The 16,068-nt window shown below is 57.6% G+C and overlaps 1 protein-coding gene across 1 annotated transcript; it reads left to right on the top strand.

The window, feature by feature from the left end:
• Positions 1–43: 43 nt before the first annotated feature.
• Positions 44–4,661, top strand: LOC117644765 (the record flags this gene model as incomplete). The annotated part of the gene is made up of 9 exons (XM_034384380.1): positions 44–210; positions 662–753; positions 985–1,329; positions 1,551–1,894; positions 3,104–3,220; positions 3,285–3,537; positions 3,758–3,985; positions 4,083–4,529; positions 4,572–4,661. Coding segments are annotated over exons 1-9 (1,947 nt in total), but the record flags the coding sequence as incomplete, so codon positions are not given.
• Positions 4,662–16,068: the final 11,407 nt, after the last annotated feature.

The following is a 16,068-nucleotide window of genomic DNA, read 5'->3' as shown; positions in this document are numbered from 1 at the left end:
CCACAGACGTCTATCCGCTATCTTTCTTTTCTTGAAAGTTTTGTTTTTTTTAATCAAGTTGCTTTTTCCTCGTGTGCTCCCGCCTGGTTGGTCGCCGCTATCGGGTTGACCCAGGGCCTGACCCTGGCAAGGCTGGGTGCCGTGCCGACCCCACCGTCGAGCCTGACGCAGTTTAGAAGATGGTGGCGCACCGAGCACTGCGTTTCGTCCGTGAGTACGCTTCCTGTACTACTGTCCTCGCGGTGCACTGCTAGGGTTTGCTGGTGAACCTCAGAGGGCAGGTGAACACCAGCTTCGTTTCTAACTCTCGCGCGCAACTTATCGTGGTGAAAGATTCAACAACCACGCGGTGATCCAGTGATGAAGTGCGGGATGGAACCTGTCGTTCTTCACCTGTAATTTTGACTATCTCTCCCCTGCCACCATTCCAACGTTATTGATTGTGATTCGGAATAACGCTGCTAGATGGGTTGCCTACCCACCGCTCGACAGGCGCTAGAGTTGGTGCACTGTAATGCGTACGCACGTTTTTCTCAGACAGTGCCTCGTATCACAGAGTCCAAAGTCATGGGATGGGCTGTTCGGGTCGACTCTCGGGTAAAGCTCCAGTCAACTGATAAGTAATTTGTAATAAAATGAGGTTGTTTTAAACGTCTTGCAGTGGTGGCGCTGCTGCTGGGACGCATTCATGGACACGGCCCCGAAGAGCCACATGCCTCCGGGCAGCAGGAGGCCTGCGTCGGTGAGCAGCAAGTAAGCGAACCAACAGGGTTTTCCCCCAAAAATAATAGCAAAATGAAAATACCTGGTTGAAACAGATAACCCCACATGCCGAGATGTTAGGAGTCGGTCCGTACACTCTAAACTACCCAGAAACTGGGCGCCTTTGTCGCCCGCCCCACTTTTAAGGGTGCCAAATGTCGCCCAGCTCCTGGGCACCTTAGTCCTATGTTTAGAGTGTATTTCTTTCATTTTGGGTTGCAGTGCCTGTCCGAGTGCACCGCCCCCACGGCCGTGCTGGCCGTGCCGGAGGAGGTAGTGCTCGTCCTGGGCAACTCGGGGTCCGGCAAGTCGGCACTCGCCAAGCTCCTGTCGCGCAACGACGGCGACATGGTGGCCGTGCAGGACAACAACAACTACCTCATCGAGGGCGACGGCATCGGCAGCAGCATCGCGTCGGTGACGTCGGTGCCGGAGCTGTACCACGACAACGAGACCCTCACCGACTACTTCGACTGCCCCGGCTTCGAGGACACGCGCGGCACGTGCACTGAGGTCACCACCACGTACTACATGAAGGACATCGCCCGGCACGCGCGCAGGGTCAAGGTAGGACATCGCAGTGGGCCAGCCGGGTGGAGGCGGCCGACGCGTTTTGAGCTCCAGAGTCGCTGAACAGGTCTCGAACCGAACGTGTGACCCCACCGATGGGTTCCTCGTTTGGAGAGCAATCTATTGGTGGGGTCACACGTTCGGTTCGAGTCCCATTTAGCGACTCTGGAGCTGAAAACGCGTCCGGGCGGCGAGTCCACCTCAGTGTTGCGTTGTAGGTGCTGCTGCTGACGCCGCACTTCGCGGTGCGCAAGGGCCAGGACCGCGGCGACTTCGTGACGATGCTCAAGCACGCCGCCACCGTGCTCCAGAACCCGGCCAAGCTGCAGCAGTCCCTCGCGCTGGTGGTGACCAAGATGGAGGCGCCCATGATGAAGGTGCGGGGCCGCTACGTCCGCGTGCCCGACGTGGAGGTCAAGAAGGCCGTGGCGGCGTTCCTCAGCACCCAGGTGCGGCCCTTCCTCGCCGCCATGGCGGAGGACGCCGGCGTGGAGCCGGAGGAGCGGGTCGTGTTCGCCAACGCGCTCAAGCTCGTCGACATCCTTCTCGGCGACGGCAAGGGGTGAGGCGGCGGCTCACAGTGGGCCAGAACAGCGGGTGGAAACTCCCTTAGCGCGGCTGGGACCATGTCTCGGGCGGCTCGCCACGGCCCGGTCGGCCGCCCGGCGCCCGAGAACGGGCTGCACCGGCCTCTATTATTGCTTAGAAATCAATTAAAAATTTGACTTTTTGAAAAAGTGGCCATGCTAAGCCACAATTTAAGGACCAAGGAATCGTTTTCATTCATTGGATTTGACCAACAGACATGTTATAACAGTGAATTTCTCTCCGAAACTTTTCGGCGGCGACGCGCTATCCTGCGAGCTACGGCCATCCTACGCATAGCAAACTTAATCCGTTTCGTTCTCAGCAATCGTTCATCGCATTGCAAATCCGAGGACAGATTCGGAATCTGCGTGAAATTTCCTGTGGCGTAGGACGTATCGTTATATTTAAAACTCTCAAGATAAAGTGTAGTCATAAGAGGGAAAATAACCTAAAATGACCTTGAAAAACCGGCAAATTTAACGTAGTTTTCTCATTATAACTACACTTGATCTCGAGAGTTTTAAATATAACGATACGTCCTACGCCACAGGAAATTTCACGCAGATTCCGAATCTGTCCTCGGATTTGCAATGCGATGAACGATTGCTGAGAACGAAACGGATTAAGTTTGCTATGCGTAGGATGGCCGTAGCTCGCAGGATAGCGCGTCGCCGCCAAAAAGTTTCGGAGAGAAATTCATTGTTATAACATGTCTGCTGGTCAAATCCAATGAATGAAAACGATTCCTTGGTCCTTAAATTGTGGCTTAGCATGGCCACTTTTTCAAAAAGTCAAATTTTTAATTGATTTCTAAGCAATAATAGAGGCCGGTGCAGCCCGTTCTCGGGCGCCGGGCGGCCGACCGGGCCGTGGCGAGCCGCCCGAGACATGGTCCCAGCCGCGCTAAGGGAGTTTCCACCCGCTGGCCAGAAGACCGGTGGAGGCGGCCAAAACTCCAGACGCGTTTTGAGCTCCAGAGTCGCTAAACGGGACTCGAAACGAACACGTTCGGTTATCTAATCTAATTTAGCGACTCTGGAGCTCAAAACGCGTCTGGAGTTTTGGCCGCCCCCACCGGTCTTCTGGCCCACTGTGCGCTGGGCGTTGACCGATATCGGTCGCGCACTTGAGACAAATTTGTTGCAACGTTTGCCCTCTGCTTCGGCGCTTCGGCGCTTCGCAGGGACCAGGGCCGCATCGGCCTGTTCCACGCCCCCGACGAGGAGGGCGCCATGGACGACATCCAGGTGATGCGCGACGGCCGCGCCGCGCTGCTGGACCTGGTGCTCCACCGCATGAGGTGAGTCTCGAGTCTCGTCACTGAGTCCGAGTGACGTCATCGCCGACCTGCCCTCCGTGTCCAGGTACGCCGACGTGCAGCAGGACGACTTCGGCTTCTCCGTGTCGGCGCGCACCAAGGTGTTCGCGCTGGAGAGGGCGCGGCGGCTCAACGCGGACGTGGTGGCCGCCCTGGCGGAGATCAGCGCCACCGCCAAGAAGCAGTCCGACGAGGCGTACGACCCCAGCGACATCCGCGCCACGCAGGAGCGCTACGCGGAGCTGGAGGAGAAGGCCGCCGGCGTGGCCGCGCGCGTCAAGAACAGCACCGACGTGCAGGTGGGTGGCGGCGTCCAGCGCGTTTTGAGCTCCGGAGTCGCTAAATGGGACTCAAACCGAACGTGTGACCCCACAAATGGATTGCTCTCCGAACGAGGAATCCACTGGTGGGGTCACACGTTCGGTTTGAGTCCTGGTTAGCGACCCTGGAGCTCTCAAAACGCGTGTAGAGTTTCGGCTGCCTCCACCCGACTGTCTTCTAACGGTGCTCCCGCTGCAGGACTTCTGCCAGCGCGCGGCTGAGGACTTCGACGACAAGGTGGCGGACAAGTGCCGCCTGCTGGACGTGCTGCAGGTGGTGAGCGGCCAGCCCCTGGTGGACAAGGCCGTCCTGGCCAGCACCTGGGCCGCGCCGCTCGACGGCGTCACCGCCTACGTCAAGGGGAAGAAGGCCTGGTACTCGCTCCTGCTGTCCCTGTACCCGCGGCTCAACTCGTACCGTGTACAGGTGAGTGCGTGACTTCACACAGGATGCTTCGCACTCCCTCCGTCGTGTCGCCACCGATGGTTTGACGGACTCAAGCCAATCCTCCCGATCTTTTCAGTCGCAGCGCCAGAAGGTCCGCCAGGCCGTGTTGGACAAGTCTGCGGGCTTTGCCTTGGTGCCGGGGTTCCCGACCCAGGCCGAGCTCGCCTCCATGGCCGCGCTGTGGCAGAATCAGTCCGTCCCTCGGTCCGAGCTTGACGCGCTGCTGTCGAGGGCTGGCCGGGGCCCCGAGGCGCGCTGCCTCCCCGACGGCGTGGTCGTCGTGGAGGGAGAGTCCCTGCTGCTATCCGAGGCCGTGTCCGTGGCGCGCAGCAGCTGCGGGTGGCCAAAGCTCCTCGAGGTGCACGCGCTCAACACATTCTTCGTGGACGACAGCGTGAGGCTGCCCGGCGTGCTCCTGGCAGTGGTGGCGCCGCGCTGGGAGATCCTGGGCTCGCCGTCGATCTACCTTGACGGCGAGCCCGGCGGGGCGCCTGGCAGGGCGGCGTGGGGCGCGGCGAGCGGGCAGCGCGGCCAGGACGGCGCGCCGGGGCAGCCCGGCCACCCTGGCGGCCTCTTCATGGCCGTGGGGCTGGAGTTCATCGGCGGCAAGGTGCTCGTCAGCGCCAGGGGCGGCGCGGGGGGCGCCGGCCAAGACGGCGGCGCGGGTGGCAGCGGGCGGAGTGGCGGCGGCAACGGCGGTGACGGCGGCCACGGCGGTGCGGGTGGCTTGGGCGGGGCCCGCGGCGCGGCCGGCGTCGTACACCTGGGCAGCGAGGCCCCCGACAGCCACTTCCTGCTGGCCGTGGCGGAGGGCGCGCCGGGCTCGCCCGGGCGTGGTGGCCGCGGCGGCGACTACCGTCCGCACACCGCGCTGCGACGCCGCAAGCGCTTCGTCATCACCTCCATCGTGCTGGGCGTGCTCGGCGCGGCCGCGGCGGGCGCCGGCGTGTACTACGCCACCAAGCCCAAGGCACCCGAGCCGCGCTCCTACCCGACCTACCCGACGTACCACAACGGCGCGCCCGGCGTAGACGGCGCGGCCACCGCGGGCCGCAGGGGTGCACAGCAGTCCCTGGGGACGTCCCTCGCCAACGCGTGGGCCGCGGTTCCGGCCAGGATGACGACCTACTTCGAGCACAACAAGAACCACCCCTACCTCAAGAGGGAACTGCAGCACTTTCTCCGCGCGCTGCAGGACAGCCGAGAGCTGCAATCGAGACGCATTGCTTACAGGGCGTGATTCCCCTTGCACTGCTCAGAGTCCTAAAATAAACTAAAATCTGTTTTTTTCCCTGTTCTATTCTTATTAAAATGTTTTCACCTTTACCGAAGAGTCCTTATTTGTTCACGAACCTCAGAAAGACAGGCACGTCCCCAACACGTTACCGTTTTTATTTTTATTTTGAAAACATCCAGATGGCTTTAGTAGTACGGCCAATAAACACTCAAATAAGTTTTTAATTATTTTTCTTAAGTACCACTTTTTGAATGACGACGCTCGCTTCCAGTTTGCTCTGAGCTTTATTTGGCAGTCCCGGGCGAAGCGACGCGTCAGCTTGGCGGCGCGCTGCGCAGTTTGAGATGCAGAGATTGCTCCGGCTGACGTGAGTTGTGTGCACAGCCAGCGCGGCCAGCGCGGCCAGCGCGCCGGAGTCCAGACAGATCATTATAAAGGGCCGCCACACTGTCTGTCTACACCACACTGTCCGCCCCTACACTGTGCAGTGCGCCGCCATTGACTGCGGCAGACTGACACAGCACTGCCAACTGTTGCACCGCGCCATGATACCGCTCTTCTTCCCGCTTGAGCTCCAGAGTCGCTAAATGGGACTCGAACCGAACGTGTGACCCCACCAATGGATTCCTCGTTCGCAGAGCAGTCCATTTGTGGGGTCACACGTTCGGTTCGAGTCCCGTTTAGCGACTCTGGAGCTCAAAACGCGTCTAGAGTTTTGGCCGCCTCCACCGTCGGATAGGGTAAGCCACTTCCCCGACAGCGCCTCCCGTTCCCATGCGACTCGGCTAGTAGTCGCAGCGCTACAGTCGCGGCATCCCCAAGAAGTTGGCAGCCCTGTTCAATCAGAGCGACAAGGACGACAAGCACTGTTTGTGACGCGTGGTTGGCGGGTCTGTTTGGCGGCAGTGTTTGGCTGCTTTGGCGGCGGCCGGGGCTTAGCCGTCTGTTCCCAGTGTTCCCGCACTCCGCCGCACCACGCCCCGCCACGCCGCACTACGACGCAGCCAGATAGTTCTGGACGCGCCTTTAGAGCCTTTTGAGGCTGCAGTCGCTTTAAGTCGCATTAGTTCTGAAACTCGCCAACTCGCCGCCTCGGTCGCGCGGTGCACTGCCGAAGTTTCGTCCGTTCTGTCTCTCTCGCACCTATAGGGGACTCCCTGTGAGTGCGAGAGGGACAGAGCGACGACACTCGGAATCAGTGTGCTGTAGAGGGGGAGCACGCCGTTGTTGCCACAAGACAAGTCCCTCAAATAAGTCCATCAAATGACCCTCGTTTCACTTTGCCGAGTGACTGTTCCATTTTTAAATTTTCCTTGGAGCTGGCTTTGGCCCGCGCTGTGCGAACCATTCCACGCCTGGCCGTCTGAGGCACAGTGGGCCAGAAGGCCGGTGGAGGCGGCCAAAACTCTAGACGCGTTTTGAGCTCCAGAGACGCCAAATGGGACTCGAAACGAACGTGTGACCACACCAATGGATTCCTCCTTCGGACAGCAGTCCACTGGTGGGGTCACACGTTCGGTTCGAGTCCCATTCAGCCACTCTGGAGCTCTAAACGCGTCCAGAGGTTTGGCCGCCTGCGCCGGTCTTCTGGCCCACTGTGAGGACGGCGTCGTGGCATGCACCGAAGCACGAGGGCTACAATCGGTGGCGAAGGGAGGACCCGGCGGGGACCCCTGTCAGCGGCACGTTAGGCCCCCCAGGCCCCTCCAGGCCCTTTGGGCACACAGTGCTTGGCAGGTTTACCAACCGTCAGGCGCGGAAGCGCAGCAAGCAGGGCGATGTTGCCGTTGGCACCACTGGCTGCGCAGTTCCGCTGCACTGCAAAAAAACAACAACAAAAAACAAACAAAAAAACAGCATTGTTTTTTTCAAGTTTAAAATGCAGGGAAAACCGGAGTTTCAAGACACGGAATGAACCCCACTGATAAAGAGCGTCGCGTTGGTGTCACTGCGTACTGCCGCCCGGCCCTGCCTGCGACGGCCTGCGCTGTCGAAGCAACTTTTTATCGGTCCAACTCATCCGATAGTTGGCCGGCCCTGGTGGCTGCACTGCATCGGGTATCTAGAGTCCGCCAAGTTGGCCACCAACTTTCCGTAGGCCGGCCGTCCTGCCTCGCCCTGCCTCGCAGTGCCGCAGCCAATCGGTGCAAGTTGTGATTGATCAGGTTGGCCAGCACAGCCTGCACACTGATTCCGAGAGTCGGCATCAGTGCTGGAGACTGTGGAAACTGGAGCGGGAGGTACGATCAGTGAGAAGAGAGAGCGTCAGGTGCGGCCAGCGTTTTCGTAAAGGTTGCCACAAGTGGGCGAAAATAATGAAGGGGGGGTGAGGGGGGGGGGTAACGGAACAGGAAACGGGTCGCGGAACGACGAGGCGTGGCCAAAGTTGGCGCCCAGCTTTCAGTGCCATAATGTACGCAAACACGGCGTGTGAGTGTGTGAGTGGTAATGGAAGTCTCTCTCTCTCTCTCTCTCTCTCTCTCTCTCTCTCTCTCTCTCTCTCCCTCTGGCAACAGTCGCACCGGATCAGGCCCGTCGCGTCCCCTCTGAACTCCATCCAGTGGCGCCGCAGTGCCGGCAGTGCCACAGCTAAGCGCCACTTTGCGACCATTGTAGCGCAGCGCCACGCTGCGCCGCGCGGTCTGACATTTGGCGGGCGCGCTCCGGGGGCGGGGGGGGGGGGGTAGTAGAGAGAGAGAGAGAGAGAGAGAGAGAGAGAGAGAGAGAGAGAGAGAGAGAGAGAGAGAGAGAGAGAGAGAGAGAGAGAGAGAGAGAGAGAAGGGGGAGACGGAGAGACGGGGGAGGAGGAAAGCAGCATTATTCTGCGAAACCTTTCAACCAAAGCACGCGGTGACAATGAAACTGTCGGGGAATGGAATGGCACGGTTAGGATGCACCAGCCACCGACCAGTTGCACTGTGTCAGTGTCACTTAGCAACAGGCTTCCTGCGTTCCTGTGTCTGTCGCTGCGGCCGCACAGTGGGCCAGAAGACCGGTGGAGGCGGCCAAAACTCTCGACGCGCGTTGAGCTCCAGATACGCGTGGGTCTGAAATCGAACGTGTGACCCCACCAATGAATTGCTCTTCGAACGAGCAATCCATTGGTGGGGCCGCACGTTCGGTTCGAGTCCCGTTTAGCTGCTCTGGAGCTCAAAACGCGTCTGGAGTTTCGGCCGCCCCCACCGCGGTAGGCAGTCCCGCCGCGCGGCCGTGCGCGCCGAGGATCGTGTTGCCTATCTTCCGCATGACAGGCGCTGAGGCTCGCGCTGAGCCGAGTGGAGCGGTGGAGCATTGCAGCAGGTGCCTCCACTAGAATGTTTTAGAGTGGACGTTTGACCGTGCAGGCAAATAGACTACCAAGCGAACCACCCCGTATGTGAAAAGCAAACTTGTCATTCTTTATTTTTGGCTTGCGACTGCGCATCTTGCGTGCGAGTGCACGGGCATGCCCGCGAGTGGTGGAGGTGCGATATGCCGAAGAACAGTGCAGGTCCCCCCCCTTCCCTGTCCTCCCTATGACGCCCGTCACCGCAGGACGTGAGAGAGACAAGGTCACAGGCCCCCAGGGCCCCGGGCAGGCCCCCAAGGCCCAGTCCCGGTCCCCGCCTGGCCCCGCCAGATAGTGCAAACACAACCTATCCGTCGTGGCCGCCCCGGCGACGCCCCGGCGACGCCCTCGCGACGCCCCGCTGCAGACTGATTCCGAGTGTCGTGTCCGTCGCTCTGTCTCTCTCGCACCTGTACGGAACGCCCCGTGAGTGCGAGAGAGACAGAGCGACTCCGCAGCACGCGCCTCCATTTCTCACCGAGCTTACGCTCCAGCCGCCTGATTCGGCTCATCGTTTTTCGACGCCCCGCCTCTCTCGCACTCGAGGGGCGTCCCGTGCTGGAGAGAGATGGACGGTGGGGACACGCGTCAAGAAGGCGGTGGTCCGCGTGCTGCGCGCTGACGGGGTGCCCGTCTTGGGTGTCTCCTTGGAAGACGCGAGGAAGCGGCGTCGCAGCCGGATTGGCGTGGTGGTCACGTGGGTAGTCGGAGAGAGAGAGAGAGAGAGCGAGAGAGAGAGAGAGAGAGAGAGAGAGAGAGAGAGAGAGAGAGAAAGAGAGAGTCCTGGCGGGGGCGTCCTAACAAGTCCGGGGCTCGCTCCTGCTTTTTCGGCTCCCCGGTCCAGCGCTCCAGATTCTAGACTCCAGATTCACACGTCTCTGCTAAGCCACCCCTTGAGCCCCGTCCCGTGCCGTCCCGTTTCAACTGTCAGAGAAAATCAATGATTTACACAAAAAACTTTTCCCGACAAAAAGGGAACGGCAGGCCAAGAAGGCACGCTGGCCCCGCCGGGTCGACTTGGGTCTCTCTGGACAATGGTGCGCACAGTGGGCCAGAGAACCGGTGGAGGTGGACAAAATTCTAGATGCGTTTTGAGCCCCAGAGTCACTAAATAGGACTCGAACCGAACGTGTGACCCCACCATTGGAATGCTCTCCGAACGAGGAATCCATTGGTGGGGTCACACGTACGGTTCGAGTCCCACTTAGCGACTCTGGAGCTCAAAACGCGTCTAGAGTTTTGGCCGCCTCCACCGGTCTTCGGGCCCACTGCGCTGCGAAGGGTGCCGAGGGCCTGGAGGGCCTGGGGGGAGAAAAGGGCCGAAGGGACAGAGGGAAGCTAGCGAGGACCGACGGTGGGGCGCAGGCACAGCCAGGCACAGCTAGGCACAGCCAGGCACGACGCTGAGTGTACCTGGTACACTGCAACTTGCAGGCCGTACTTCCGATCGCCGAGGCTCCAATTTCAGAGTGCATAATGGGCCAGAAGACCGGTGGAGGCGTCCAAAATCGGACGCGAACCGAACGTGTGACCCCACCAATGGATAGCTCTCCGAACAAGGAATCCATTGGTGGGGTCACACGTTCGGTTCGAGTCACATTTAGCGACTCTGAAGCTCTAAACGCGTCGAGAGTTTTGGCCGCCTCCACCGGCCTTCTAGCCCACTGCGCGGCGGGTCGCGTTCACATCGCGGCCTCTCGATCGCGGCATCGCGGCATTGGCCCACGCTGACGTCACGCCGTGTATCTCGCAGGAATGCTGCGGAGTTATTCCCCCGGGGCGGGAAGGGGGAGGGGGTGGGGGTGGCAAGCACTCGTTATTAGCATCTCTCTCCCACGCAAGACCGGGCTTACTGCGCCACTCCCACGCCGTGAGGCGCCGTGAGGTCGGTCAGACCCATTTCCGCCTCGGGGAGCGGGGATGTCAACACCTTTCTTCTTCTCTCCCTCTCTCTCTCTCTCTCTCTCTCTCTCTCTCTCTCTCTCTCTCTCTCTCTCTCTCTCCCTCTCTCGCTCCATTGCTAGGTGTCCTATTTTGGTTGAGGCTGTTGTTGTAGTTGTTGTTGTTGGAGACGGCCGGCGTGGGGCCTGCCTTGCCGGTGGCCTTGGCGGCCTTTGGCGGCCTTGGCCCAGTCGGTGGCGAATCCCTCGCCGCCCCGCCTTTTTCTATGCATATTTCTACATTGCTCGCCCGCCCAGGCCTCGCCGCAATCACCGCCATTTAACGCCTCACCGCGCCCCGCCGCGAACAGTGGGCCGGAAGACCGGCGCCGGCGGCCAAAACTCCTGACGCGTTTTGAGCTCCAGAGTCGCTAAATGGGACTCGAACCGAGCGTGTGACCCCACCAATGGGTTCCTCGTTCGAAGAGTAGTCCATTGGTGGGGTCACACGTTCGGTTCGAGTCCAGCGACCCTGGAGCTCGAAATGCGTTTAGGGTTTCGGCCGCTGGCGCCGGTCTTCTGGCCCACTGTGCCCCGGCCCCACACCACGCCGCACCCGAAAGTAACGCCTCTGTTTGGCGGGTCCAGCGGCAGGGTGTGGCAGGGTCGTGGCCGATTAGGCGCGGTAAACAACCCCGAGGCAAAAAAGGGGAGGGGGAGGGTTAGGACGACAAGCTTGATCCGGGGGGTATGCGTGAGACTGTCCGTCGTCGGCCGGATCAACCGGCACCACAACCCTTCCCGTGTATCCACCGGTGCCTCCGCCAGTGGCGTATCCTGCTTCACCTTCGTTTTGCCGCTGCACGCACGCACGCACACACACACACACACACACATTGTCCGGCCTTAGTCTGCCGCGCCCCCACCCCCTCCGCTCTCCGCTCGCTGGCCGCAGCAGCTGCACTCCAGACTACTTGTTCATCAAGGGGTCGATTACGGCGGCGTTTTATTCGGCAGCACTACCGCTCGCGCTCGTGAACACACGGTTGGGTCCGGCCGAAGCTCGGGAGCCAACCAGCGGCGAGCACGGGTCCGACAGAAGATCGCGCGTTTTAACTCACGCTCGTAATCGGTTGCAGTGTTTACGTCTGGTTTACAAGGAACGAGGAAGGATTGACATTCGATGTTTTAGCTGCGTCTCGGCGGCATTTAAATTATTACACGCAAAAATTATCATCCGAGGTTCTGAAAGTGTGTATCATTGGTTAAATTACTCGTACAGGGGTTATGGTTCGTTCGCGATGTAAACAAACAGTTTTTGAAACATTTCTACGTTACTAACCGTGGCAGTGCGTTAATTTGAATCCATACTGAGCAATCAATAGTAGTTCTATTATTATAACAGCTCATAAGGAGGTGACAGCTCAAATTTCCTTATTACAAGCCAAATGTTTTTACTACTGCCGATTACGATCGCGAGTTAAAACGCGCGATCTCCTATCGGACCCGTGCTCGCCGCTGGTTGGCTCCCGAGCTTCGGCCGGACCCAACCGTGTGTTCCCGAGCGCGAGCGGTAGTGCTGCCGAATAAAACGCCGCCGTAATCGACCCCCAAGTCAGCCCGAAGCTCTGGTGTCGTAGCGTGGGACGGGGCGGGGCGTGGTTGAAATTGGCGCCAAAGTTAGTGGCAGCGTACATGAGTGTAAATGGCATACCTTCCACGCGGGGCCTGCAAATTGAATCTCGTCCCTCGGCAGTTTCCACTAACAGCCCCCTTCCCCCACTCCAACATCTTTCCTCGACTCAGGGTCGACGTTGATAATCAGTCACAGGTGCGGGCATGCGGGCACACTGCACAGGTGCGCGCCGGCGCACAGTGGGTCAGAAGACCGGCGCAGGCGGACAAAACTCCGAACGCGTTTTGAGCTCCAGAATCGCCAAACAGCACTCGAACCGACCGTGTGACCCCACCAATGGATTCCTCGTTCAGAGGGCAATCCATTGGTGGGGGTCACACGTTCGGTTTGAGCCCCATTTAGCGACTCTGGAGCTCTAAACGCGTCTGGAGTTTTGTCCGCCTCCACCGGTCTTCTGGCCCACTGTGCGGGCCGCGAATTTGCTGGAATAATTTCGCGCTTCGGGTCAGCGCGGGCTGCGACACTCGAAAAACGGCGCGAGATCTCGCGTGACTGTACCACGCAGTCACGGCCCACCTGATTAGTTGCAGCTCGAACAAGTTCGCTGGGACGAACTTTACCTTTCACAGTGTCGCAAGGCCGTGGACATGACGGGGCCGTGAAGAAGGACCTCATTACAGCGCAGTCCGCCTGGAAGTGAGAACCCTGGAGACGCCTGCAGAACCCTGCAGGACCTTGGAGAACCCTCACGGTAAAAACGGAACCTGGTTTTTCCAGGAAGCCTATGGTGAAGGTATAGGTGATTTCCAGGGAGTTCCTGGGAAAACCAGGAACCGTTTTTACCGTGCTGGAGGCGGAGGGAAATGAGGGCACTTCCGTGTTTGGTTAATTAGAAGGCCGCGCAAATGAGATCACGCGCTCGAGAAAAGAAGGAGAACGAATGTCGCAACCCGAAATACTAATGCAGCAAAGCGAGGGGGAAATCACTCGCGTAATAGTCGGGTCACCGATTCCTATTATTACGCGTAATAGTAATAGCGTAATAGCCAAATTTTTGAAGATTTTCCCTATTTGGGGTCCGATTTTAGACTAAATACGGATATTTTCGAGCGTAATAAGCCTTCTGTAATAGTGTAATAGAATGTAATAGGGAGTAGTCGGGTCACAGTTTTTAAGAGTGATTTCCCCCTCGCAGCAAAGGGAACAAGGAGGGGAAAATAATTGGAGCTGTTTGAAGGCGACGACAGGAGCGGAAGTCGCAGGTCATCGATACAAATTCTTCCAATCATCGCAATTTTGTTGTTGTTTTTTAATGTTTACGAGAAAAAAGACCGATGGAAATCAGAAAAAAACTGAAGGCATGGTTTAAGATTCGAAGTTCTCTCGCCTCTACTGTGGAGGCTGTTGCGGCTGCTTGCTGGCCTTGCCGCACGTCGTCCAAGTGTCCTGGCAAAAAGGGACTGCGCCTTTCTCCTCTTCCTAGGAATGGGGACTGCCGAGGCGCACGGTGGTGACTTGGAACGGGACGCCGGACGGGGGGGGGGGGGGGGGGGTGCGGCTTGTCCTCCGCTGCCACCCTCTGGTGGCGCGGAAAACCATCCGGTGGGCGATTATTTAGCTACATTTTCAACAGCGAAAGATTTTGTAAAAAAAAAAAAAAAGTCTTGAGGTTACAGCGGAAGACCGGTGGAGGCGGCCAAAACTCTAGACGCGTTTTGAGCTCCAGAGTCGCTAAATTGGACTCGAACCGAATGGATTGCTCTCCGAACGAGGAATCCATTGGTGGGGTCACACGTTCGGTTCGAGTCCCATTTAGCGACTCTGGAGCTCAAAGCGCGTCTGGGATTTCGACCGCCTCCAACGGTCTTCTGGCAAATCCACGGTGTGACGCCCGAACACAATTCAAGACGCGCGCGCCGCGTCCACATACAAGTTGTTCGGGCAACCCAATAGGAAGCGAACCTGATCGCCCCGTTGTTACGCCGCTATATTTACCCTGTTTTTCTGTTTACGACAACCGGACGCTGAGCCATTTCCCCGCCGCCGGAAGGGAACGCGGAGCGCTGCCACAACAGCAGAAAAAAAAACAATTTCCACAATGCACCATGCAAAAAAAATCAGCATTGACAGGGTTGCCAACCACAGCCTGTCCACCAGACAACTCTTCGCAGATATTGCTTGTGGAACAGGTTGAGTTTGGCAACTCTTGCGACGCTGGTGTTTGGCGGGAATTTTTGCCTACTTTCCGCAAACATTGACTGTGAATTTGATGCTGAGCTCAGCCTAGGGCACAGAAAGTCGAAGGAAAGAAGAAAGGAAGGAGGGGAAAGACTGACGCAGATACTCAGAAAGACACAGGAGCGAGAAAGCAAGATAAAGGCGGAGAGTAGAATAGAACAAAAGAAATGTAGCGTGCAGCGCTCGGCCTAGCCCTGCCCGAGCGAGACCCGCTATTAAAATTTAATCGAATGAAGGAAAGGGCTCCACTGCGGACCAGGGATTCCACGAGGCAGGGCCGCACAGTGGGCCAGAAGGCCGGTGGAGGCGGCCAAAACTCTAGACGCGTTTCGAGCTGCAGAGTCGCTAAACAGGACTCGAACCGGACAAGTGGCCCCACCAATGGATTCCTCGTTCGGAGAGCAATCCATTGGTGGGGTCACACGCTCGGTTCGAGACCCATTTAGCGACTTTGGAGCTCAAAACGCGTCTTGAGTTTTGGCCGCCTCCACCGGTCTACTGGCCCACTGTGCGGCGTGCACGCGGGCAGCACGTGCAGAAGGGAGTCCCGAAGTTATTTTCGGGAGTCTGGCGGCTCCGGTTCGGCGCTACTCCATTCACGAGGTGAAATGTGACGGAGAGAATGAAACAGAAAGAGCGCGTTTGTTAGTCCGGGCCGAGCCGGGCCGAGCCAAGCCCTTCCCCCGCCCCCGGTGTCGGGTGGAGACTGAATTCCCTGCCGGAATCATATTTTACATCCCCGGCACGTGACTGGCCGACCGGCAGCACTGGCGCCCACGTCACGCCGCGTCACGTCGTCACCGGCCATTGTTTTCGTTTAGGGTTGTTTTTTCTCCCTCTTCCAGGAAAAATATGAGAAAGTCAAAGGTGCCAGTCGCGTCTCGTGCCCTCTTTGCTCGCCGGTGCCGCCGCTGTTGTTGTTGTTGTTGTTGTTGTTGTTGTTGGCTGTTTTGCAATACCGATGAGTGAGGGTCTGATCTGGCTCTACCCTTTTGATTAAGGGGGCAGTAGCGTCTTTTGCACGTGTTTTGACGATTTTTGAACCTCCTGTTTAGACGTTAATATAAAGATAAGTATGAATGCCAGAGGCAAACGGCAGGCACCATTTAAAAGATAAAAGTTTTTACAACATTTTCAAAAAAAAATATTTTGTTTTAGCATTGAATTAGGATGTTTTGTGTTATATGCAAAAATGGTCTGCAAAATTACATGGTTTCACTGCGCGCACGATTGCAGCCAAAGTTTTTAACTTTTCACCAATCGGTAAAATGCATCTGAAAAAGCATGAAATTGCCCATAAAATGACCCTTGGGTTTTAATATTGGGCCAGAAAAAATGTGGTTCGTTTCCATCTTAAGTTGAAGATGAGCGTTTCAATAGTTTTTCTTGCCCAATATTGAAACCCAAGGGTCATTTTATGGGCAATTTCATGCTTTTTCAGATGCATTTTACCGATTGGTAAAAAGTTAAAAACTTTGGCTGCAATCGTGCGCGCAGTGACACCATGTAATTTTGCAGACCATTTTTGCATAGAACACAAAACATCCTAATTCAATGCTAAAACAAAATATTTTTTTTTGAAAATGTTGTAAAAACTTTTATCTTTCAAATGGTGCCTGCCGTTTGTCTCTGGCATTCATACTTATCTTTATATTAACGTCTAAACAGGAGGTTCGAAAATCGTCAAAACACGTGCAAATGACGCTACTGCCCCCTTAATCGCCAGAGAGAGAAAGAGAGAGG

This window comes from Thrips palmi, unplaced genomic scaffold (genome assembly GCF_012932325.1).
Source record: "Thrips palmi isolate BJ-2018 unplaced genomic scaffold, TpBJ-2018v1 HiC_scaffold_18, whole genome shotgun sequence".
Lineage (NCBI taxonomy): Eukaryota > Metazoa > Arthropoda > Insecta > Thysanoptera > Thripidae > Thrips > Thrips palmi.
Note: the sequence above shows the minus strand (reverse complement) of the source record. Positions and strands in the feature narration are given on the sequence as shown.